The 9,873-nt window shown below is 37.3% G+C and overlaps 1 protein-coding gene across 2 annotated transcripts; it reads right to left on the bottom strand.

Moving 5' to 3' along the window:
• Positions 1-1,440: 1,440 nt before the first annotated feature.
• Positions 1,441-4,107, bottom strand: LOC110937466 (UDP-glycosyltransferase 83A1). Of its 2 annotated transcripts, none has more exons than XM_022179890.2 (2): positions 3,553-4,107; positions 1,441-2,597 (listed from the first exon to the last, which is right to left on the bottom strand). In XM_022179890.2, exons 1-2 carry the CDS (start codon positions 4,037-4,039, stop codon positions 1,684-1,686), a joined length of 1,401 nt encoding a protein of 466 aa, XP_022035582.1. In that variant the 5' UTR covers positions 4,040-4,107; the 3' UTR covers positions 1,441-1,683. The 2 variants fall into 2 exon arrangements, with proteins under 2 accessions (XP_022035582.1, XP_022035583.1); XM_022179891.2 differs by having other exon boundaries at positions 1,517-2,594.
• Positions 4,108-9,873: the final 5,766 nt, after the last annotated feature.

The following is a 9,873-nucleotide window of genomic DNA, read 5'->3' as shown; positions in this document are numbered from 1 at the left end:
CGTGTGGTCCAAATGGTGTTCATTTGTTTTGTTTGGGGCAGGCCCTTGCTTCCTTTGTGGTTGTGGTCTGGTTGGTTGTCTTTGTGAATAAAGTTTAATGCTCAAAAAAAAAAAAAAAAAAAAAAAAAAACATGTGACCTTTAAACAACTAGCAATAATGGCCACGTTTATTCATATGTCAATGTGAAAAGGATCCATGAAGGCTAACACTGGTCCATGGAACTTTATTGAAATGGTTGGAGTACTTGGATGTTACCTAGTGAGGAGTCATAACTTTACATACTGTAGTACTGACAATATTTCTGTATTTTAGTTAATTTATTGATGAAAAAAATGGATTAAATACTTAACTAGTTAGTGATGAAATGAAGAGAAACTTAGGGGACGTTTGGTTCACAGGAATTTAATGGAATTTGAATTCCATCTCTTAAGATGTTTGGTTCACAGAATTTGATAATTTGATGGAATTGGAATCCCAATTCCAATATTTATGTGTTTGGTTGACAATGGAATTGGAATTAGACATGAATTCCTTCAAATTCCTTTAACTAAAAGAATTCAAGATCCTTCCTATATGTGAAGGAATTAAAGTAAATTCATTGGAATCTTCGACCGTTTCGACCCGCACCGTTTCAACCCGTACCGTTTCGACCCATACTAGTTTCGATCCTAACTGATTTGACGCGAACGGTTTCGACTCGTACCTTTTCGACGCGAACGGTTTCGACCCGTACCGTTTCGACGTGAACCGTTTCGACGCGAACTGTTTCGAATCGAACCGTTTCGATGCACGTTTTGACGCGTACCGTTTCGACGCGAACCGTTTCGAATCGAACCGTTTCGAATCGAACCGTTTTGACGCAAATCGTTTCGACGCATACCGTTTCGACCCGTACCGTTTCGAATCGAACCGTTTTGACGCGAATCATTTCGATGCATACCGTTTCGACGCGAACCGTTTCGACCCGTACCGTTTCGAATCGAACCGTTTTGACGCGAATCGTTTCGACGCATACCGTTTCGACCCGTACCATTTCGACATGTACCGTTTTGACCCAAACCGTTTCGAATCGAACAATTTTGACGCGAACCGTTTCGACCAGTACCGTTTCGAATCGAACCGCTTCGACCCGAACCGTTTCGACGCGAACCGTTTCGACCCGTACCTTTTCGACCCGAACCGGTGGTTGTGGGTGCTGGAGTGATGGATTCCAATTCATTTGACAACCAAACACAACAAAAAATGGAATTGAGATTCTAATTCCAACAATTTCCAATTCCAAATCCAATTCCTCAAATTCTAATTCCTATACGTACAAATTCCAATTCTAATTCCAAATCATTACGCGAACCAAACGCCCTCTTATGATCTATAATTATAAAAAAAAAAAAAAAAAAAAAAAAAAAAAAAAAAAAACAAAACAAGTCATAGATCACGTGTAGGTTTTAAAGATGTCCACATTTGTATTTTGATGCAGAATCCCGGATACGACACTGACAAACGAACAGTTTAAAACGATAGTAAATAAACATGGTCATAACGTACTCCTAAATAATAAATAAAAACGCTTCCTAATCTTATACTTCTACTCAATCATCGACACAGTTTTTATTTTAAATTGGCCAACACGTCAAGCTATACCCCTAGCCAATGTTGTTTTGGATATCCATCTTCACATAGAATTAGGTTGATCCTTGGAATATGTCTTCCTCATATATCCACTCGATAAAACTGCTAAGATTTTGATGTGAGCGACCGCCTTCTTGAACCGTACTTGTCACCTTTTTTTTAATATCCAAGGCCATATCTCTAAATGTTTTGTCACCGAGTAGTTGTTCCACCTTCTCTTTTATTTCTCCTCTATTGACGATACCATTTTTATCTTTCTTAAACCCTAACCCGATCTTCCATATGTCACAAATGTAAGTCTCGTTATAAAACTGATCAGCAAAGTATGGCCAACACAAAAAAGGGAGTCCGTTTGTCACGCCCTCTAAAGTAGAATTCCAACCACAGTGACTTATAAAACAAGTTATGGAAGGATGAGCTAAGACCTTCTGTTGAGGTGCCCAGCTCACAATCCTTCCACGAGACCCCACTCGGTCCATGAAACCGTCTAGGAAAGCAGTTATAGTACTCTCTTTGGTCAGATCGAGCCGCACTACCCACAAAAATGGTTTGTTGCTAAGTTCAAGACCATGCGCGAGTTCTTCAAATTGAGTTTGGTTGAAAATAGTGAAACTCCCAAATGCAATATAAATGACTGACCTTTCTGGTTTTTGATCAAGCCATGCTAAGCAAGAGGGGTCTTCTTGCCAGAAGTGTCCTGCTTGGTAAGCAAGTCGGTTGCTTGCCAAGAGCGGGCCTATCGGTAGCAGCTGTGGGTACAGGTTAAATGCTGAAGGCTCCAACTCGGTAGTCGAGTTGCATATAAACCTTTCTGTCATCCTGTAAGTATCTTTAGTGTCTACTAGCAATTTGAAGATGGCTTCTACAGTAGCCACGTCATTAAAACCCGCCCATACAAGGTTCTCTGGTTTTATTGGTGGCATGGTTTCTGATATCTGAATCATCTGTCCGTTTAGAGGAATTCCTACTATACATGGTTCATGAAAGATTAAATGGATCATCTACACATATTATTAGAAATGACACTAATATTTCTCATGGTTGCAAAAGTCGCTAGGCGCTCCCTAGTCGGTAGACTGGGGAGTTGAGAGTACTCGGTCTAGGCGGAGAGTACTCGGGAAGTACTCGGACATGTAAAATTACAAAGAAAATACTTTTTGGAGATTAAATATATGTCAAATAACATAAATTTACTAATATTTATAACAAAATACATGAAAATGATATTCATTCTTTAATATGATAGGCTTAGAAATTATGTTTTATTATTATTTAAGTCAAACTAGGCCCGAGTTGACCTACTAGATCCAATTCTAACCGAGGTTGACCGCTTTTGACCGACTCCGAGTAATTAGGCGGAGTCGAAGAAAGTCGCCTCGGCAGCCTACCTTGTAGTGACTACTCGGAGAGTACTCGGCCTTGTAAACCTTGTTTTACAACCATGTTATTTCTAGATGCTTTCTGTAACTTTTTTGTACTTCAATTCAGTGCCCGCTATAAGCAAACTCGGCAAGTTCACTTGGGTGGCAGGTGAAATCCATAGACTTTGATGAAATATAACTGGTTAAGTTTGGTGAAAATTCTACATATTTCACTTACCACCTTAGCCCACTTGCCAAGTTCGCTTATAGGCGTAGCAAACTATATTTTACACGCTAAACACACCCACATTCTAATCCTACTCACAGATCTACATTGTTATCTACTATGGGAAGTGAACCTTCCATCTTATGGGGAGGGACACATTTCTATAACACCTTGATATTTTTAGACTACAAGTCCTTTCATATAGCGGTAGCAAACGGCCTAAAAATACATGAAGTTCCAAAAAAGCACCTAAAAGTACCAGACTCGTTCCTAAACACCCTAATTTCACAAAAAAAAAATCTATTAGGGAATTATTATAATCATACTCGTCTCACCGTTCTCGTTTATAATACCATCATCGATTAATTTCTGAATGCACAAAGTGGAGGCCAATGTAGCAACTGAGGCAGACCAGAAGGCTGCATTTCGAATTCCCATCTTCTTTACAACTCCTACAGCCCATCCCATGCAGCCATCAGCAATAACACACGTGATTTTGTTGCTTTCTTCTTTGTTAATCGTCTGTATAAGTTGTTCCAGCTTGCTAGGCATGGTTTGTAACATTGACAATGTCAACTTACAAAGGTCACTCCTGTCTTCCCATGGTTCTAACCCATCAGGGATCGAGACCATTTGCATTAGATCCCCAAATCCATCTTCGTTTAACCAGTTGCTTGTGACTAGCTTGTGTGTGACCTCTGTGTTTATGAAAGTAACTTTGACTCCTTCCTTGACTAAATAATGAGCAAGCTCCATTATAGGAATCACATGACCTTGTGCAGGATAAGGCATTATGAGAACATGAGGTTTTGTGGTTGACATGATTTCAAACAGAAGCTGAATTTTTTTTCGTAGTTGTTAATGAGTATTGAAGGCTTCTGTGATTGATTCTGAGCTAACTTTTATACACCAAAATGGCCAATAATTCAATTTGTTGGTTTGTGCTTCAAATAAATATTCATTACAAATTGTTTTACACATCTAGGGTGTTAAAAAAACTCGTGGCTCGTAGCTTACTCGAAACTTGTTTGAAAAAAGCTCAGCTCGTATTTAGCTCGGTTGTAAACGAGCCAGCTTGGCTCGCCTCGATTTGTAAACGAGCCGAGCTCGAGCTAGGCCTGGCTCGGCTCGTAAGCTCGTGGGCTCGATAAGGCTTACCATATATATAAATATAGTCACAACTTGTTTGGCTTGAGAATGAATTCAAGAAAATGAACCATGAGACTAGACTAAAATTTTCAAAATAGAAGATGACGAAGGCTTAAGCTAGTAAATGATTAATTGCAAAGGCAAAAGTTAACCTTTACATCCTTCAGTTTTTTGTCCCACATTGCTTAAAAGATAAAAACTAAGGGAGTATCTCCCCTATAAAAAGACATATTTAGCCGTTTGTTTAAGGGAAATTTACGAAAATGTCATTTGACCAACGTTCTTTACGAAAATGTCACGTTCATGTGTCCGTGGATGGACTCCTCCACATGGGATGCGTCCGGATGCAAGGGATGCGTCGGGGAGGCATGGGATGCGTCGGGGAGGGCATGGGAGGCGCCAGGGAGGCATGTGATGCGTCGGAGAGGGCATGGGATGCGTCGGGGAGGCATGGGATGCGTCGGGGATGAACTCTTCAACATTTGAAAGGACACATGTCAGCTCCTCATTCATGGACTCTTCAAGGTGACGCACAGACTCCTCCCATGTGGAGGAGTCCGTCCACGAACGCATGAACGTGACATTTTCGTAAAGAACGTTGGTCAAATGACATTTTCGTAAATTTCCCTTTATTTAAATTACATTGCAATTATGACCATATGTCTTCTTTAAGAGCTTTTTAATTAGTAAATTTCGTGATTATTAAATTGAGCCGAGCTCGAGCCTCAAGTTTCAGCTTGATTTAAAATTCGAACTCGAGCCGAGCACGAATTGAGTTCTAGCCGAGCTCGAGCTGGATCTGAATCGACTCGACTCGTTTACATCATTATACACACCCCGTTTGGTGTCTCATATAATTTAAGAGATTGGAGTTGATATGCTTTTTCCTTATTCAAATAGTTTTATCAATTGCTATAGTTAATTGGTAAATATAACAATACTCTACTTATTCCATATCATTATATCAAATGAAATGTGGGGTGTTTTTTCTTAAATCTTTAATATTTTAGGATATATGTATTTCTTAGTTACTTATAAGGATAAAGATAAAAATCAGATGTGCATTCTTTTCAACTATGTCTTGGAGTTTTTGCTATTAGCATATCACTTTATGTTGAAAAATGTTCTTTTCTTTCTTAGTTCAACATATAAGAGCATTCAAATATATTGGAATTCTCGTCTTCACTCAAATAATTTTACGAAAAAATATATGTTTATCCATAAAACTTGTTTACCTTTTACAAACCCTACATTTGATTCCTCGTATTTATTTCTATTTAATTAAGTAATATTTAATCATTCTTTTTTTATCTTCACTTTCTTCTGCTCATAAGAAATATATGCAAAATTTGATGAAAAACTTAACATTTCCCTAAAGTTATATATGATTATATGTTTTGCAAAATTCGTTAAGCTATTTTAAAGGCGGACTATTATCGGCCAAAAGTGGACCAGTTCTGATTATTATCGGCCAATAACTGAGTTGGGATTATTATCGGCCAAATTGAGAAAGTTGAGATTATTGAAATCAAATTTGCCCAAACAAAATTGTGTATTTAAGTTATAAAACTTCACTAGAAAAAAAGCATATCGCATGTTCATTAATGGAATTGGAAAAGACGAAAAAGAAAGAGATTAAAACATGATTCTAAGCTCACTTTTATTTTTGAGTTTTTCTAGCTTTCAAGGGTTATAAACATAATAGCATTTCTAACTTGTTAAAAAGTTATAGTGATTAGGTCTTCTTAAAAGATATACAAATTGCAACTTTTATTTATAGTAATATGCAAGAATATTACAATTTTTTTTAACTATTGAAACCTTTAATTAAATTCAGTTTCACCTCTTACATTAAAATAATATATATTTTAACTCATTTATTTTTTTAATAGTATTTCAATTATCATATAATTTTATTCTATAATAACTTGCGTACATTAACTACAATAAAACAAAATTTAATACACATTTAGTATTTTCCTCACTATTCTCATGTAAATAAGTAGAACTAGAGTTGTAACCAATATAAAGTATATTTTATCATAAATTATACCTAGTATTGTATTATCATAATGAACTAAATGGATACGATGGAGCAACATTGGTATATGGTATTGGTATTCATGTATATGATTTATGTCATTGTAAAAACCATATCAATTTCGTTTTGGGCATATCATGACTTTATTTTTAAAATTACATGTGACAATTTATTGTATAATTAAACCATTGTAAGGAAACTTCTTTTTTTTATATTTTGTAATACGCATTTATTTTACCGTGGATCTAAGAGTGTGCAGTGTATGTGTTTTTTATTAAACAATTCAACAAAATGGAAATTCAATTAAAAAGTTAAAATAAACACATCATCAACAACAACACTTAATTTGGGAATGACTACATAATGATTTCATTGAATTTAGAATGTTTACTCCCCTACCACGTGCTCTCTCTCACTTATTTCTTATGTCTTTTGGCTCTATGTGTTAACTATTACATTGACATAAGAACTATATATAAAAGAAGAGAACTACTGGTAATATCACCATAAAAGCAACCCCTACAACTCATTAAAAATGTAGTTGTCAGCAGTTATGCAAGACTGCTACTTGATAGTTACCACAGACATTGTTACATTAAAACTATTGTGAATAAAGAGAAAACAGTTGAATTCTCAAAACAACTAGCACTTTTGGAATCCAATACTTCTAGTCTTGTTTGACTTTGTCTTTTGGTTTTCATCCTTGACTTTGTTGACTTGTTGGCCCAACACTTTAGCAATCCAACACTTTGTACTTTGTCTTCATCTTTGTTTAATCAGCAGTTATGTTCTAGTAGTTTAGTTTAGGTAGTTGTTTGAGAAGTCTTGAAGGGGGGAAACTTCTAGACTTGTAACTGTACTTAGGAATGGCAATGGGCCGGGCTTGGGCCGGGTATTGGTAATCCCAGGCCCGTACCCAGTTGTAATTTTTTGTCCCATACCCGGCCCATTACCCGTCGGGTATCGGGCATACCCGCGAGTATCGGGAATACCCGTTAATTTCTTAAAAATACCCGTTGGGACAAATGTGCAATTTTTACTTTGATGTTTATATAATTTACTGTTTTAATGACTATAACAAATGAAAATATGATTAATAACTTACATATCATATTCAGACCACATATATCAAACTAAACCAAAACGATTACTTAATTAAGTAATTCTATGGAGGCCACCTAATTGCATAAACATTCACATAATAAAGGGTGATAGCTTCCATATCTAATATACATGCTCAAAACTAAGTTATATGCTCACTAAACACTTATCAAATACATATCCACATATGACTATAGAAAAGGTAATAAGTATATGTACTAAGTTTATATATATGGAAATCTATAATATGATACTTTCGGGTAAATGGGTCGGGTATCGGGCGGGTATCACTAAATCCCATACCCGTACCTGTACCCGATTTTTTTCTTTTTTAAGCCCGTACCCGGCCCATACCCACTGGGTTCGGGTATACCCGGCCTGTGTTTTTTGGGTTTCGGGTATACCCGTCGGGCTTGAGCTTTTTTGCCATCCCTAACTGTACTTCAACTTATTCCATCAGGCAGGGAAGATGGTTCCTTTGGGTCTTGGCTTTCATTATCAGTAGACCTTACATAACCTAACAATCTCCCCATAATCTGCTCCGCTGATACCAAAATCTCTCTTATTAATGCTTGTCTTTTATTCTTTTATTTGATGGAGCCCTCCAGTCTCTCCATGATCATGCCTTTGATACCAAGTTGCAGATTCTGAGCTTGATCATTATCGAGCATCATCCTTTTTTTCCATTTAAAGATCAAGAATGACATTGGTGTCTTCTGGGCTCAAACTTTAAACTTTATACGCATCCACTTGGGTTCTAGATCCATCTTCTTTAAAGATCTCAACATCATTAGAGTCCTTCATTGCTTTCCATCTCACAATCCTTAGGTTAGGGAGGATGTAAGGCAAGTCTAAGACCTTAGTGGGAGCCACTGATTGATGTGATAGATCTTGTGGATCTTCTTTTGGAGAATTCCTCCAAAGCAACTGTGTAACTTCCTATAGTTTGGTTGGTAAAGACATGTGTAGCATCAGGAATACAGTTTACTAGCAGTAGTTTCTCCTCTTCATCATTATCCACAATCCACCTAGGATAACCATGTTTCTCTTTTAAGTTTTTCATGTAACATTCCATGATCTTGGGATTGTAGGAGAAGATTTCCTGGGGTTTAAATGGAAAAACAGTACGCTCCTTTTTTTCAGCAACGTAGATCTCTGTATTCTCCCGGTTTGGTCTTGGTGGATATTTATCATGATTTTTTCTTTCTTGTATCCAAGTAGTCCATGTAATATCTTGGTAGAGTTGACTCCTTCCACCTTGTAGTTGAGCTTTTAGGAGCCCAATCAACATATATCATCTCCTACTTCGTTTTAAAGGTCTTTGCAGCCTCTTCTGGGTTGGCTTTCTTTTACTGTCATGCTTCCAATTTGGAGGGGTGACCTTGATGCTTGGATCTGCTAGAATCTTTTTTACTTTTGTAACTTTTGCCAAGAGTTTCTGTGCATCCTAATTTTGGAAAACATAGAAGTTTTTGACTGGATAGGGTGCATTCTTTTTAAGCTAGTCCATGCTTTCCTGCTTTGAAATGTTAGTGTCACACCCTCAACATCCACCCGCGGAGTATTACCGCGAGGCATGTGATGACCTGGATCATAGCCACTATTATTTTGAATGGATTAGTTATTGTCACAAATAAGGATATAATTAGCGACCAATTTGAATTTTTCAAAACATAGTTTAAGTTCGCAGCAGAAAGGAAAGGGAAGCATATCGTAATTTAAAACCACAAGTTTATTAATTGTGAAACTTACAAACCACGCACTCCAGCCGATTGCAATGTCCGACCTAAACTGTTTCGAGCAACCTGCAAAGCATGCAGTAGGGTGTCAACATAAAGTTGGCGAGTTCACGAGTTGTCCAGTTTTAGTTTTCGAAAACGTAAGTTGTTTAGATATACCATTTATAATCACGTTATGGGGAGCTACCCCATCTGTAAGCTCACTAAACTGTCGATACCGAAACTGTTGACGTAAAGTTGTTGTGCCCCGAGTCAATGTCTATCATCATTGACCAAGATGCAAGGTCTACTAGTTCACGCCCGATCCCCCCCGGTCACGGTGTGAGGTTGTCAAACCTAATAGCGCTATCAACTAATAACCCGTTCGCCCCTAGCGATTAATCGGTACTGTAAGCAGGGACTTAATGTGATAGAGTTTCATTTAGTTTTGCTAGTTGTGATTTATAAATAATATCCAAACGTATCTCCCCCGGAGATAGTGAATTAAAAGTACCCATTCGTATTTCCCTCGGAAATAATAGTTCGAAAGTAGTTTTCCAAACATGGCAGTTTGTCAGTGTCCCTCCCTGGGACGCATGCTTTTAGTGTCTGAACTCACCTTAGTTTGCTCTGCAGACAATTTACTT

Source organism: Helianthus annuus, chromosome 15 (genome assembly GCF_002127325.2).
Source record: "Helianthus annuus cultivar XRQ/B chromosome 15, HanXRQr2.0-SUNRISE, whole genome shotgun sequence".
NCBI lineage: Eukaryota > Viridiplantae > Streptophyta > Magnoliopsida > Asterales > Asteraceae > Helianthus > Helianthus annuus.
This window is presented reverse-complemented; position numbering and strand designations above follow the sequence as displayed.

Excerpts from the sequence above, each read along its gene's own strand:
- LOC110937466 (XM_022179890.2), bottom strand. The coding sequence starts at position 4,039 with ATGTCAACCACAAAACCTCATGTTCTCATAATGCCTTATCCTGCACAA. Across the intron at positions 2,598-3,552 it reads TGGTATTATAAACGAGAACG|TAGGAATTCCTCTAAACGGA; the intron begins GTGAGACGAGTA and ends AACCATGTATAG.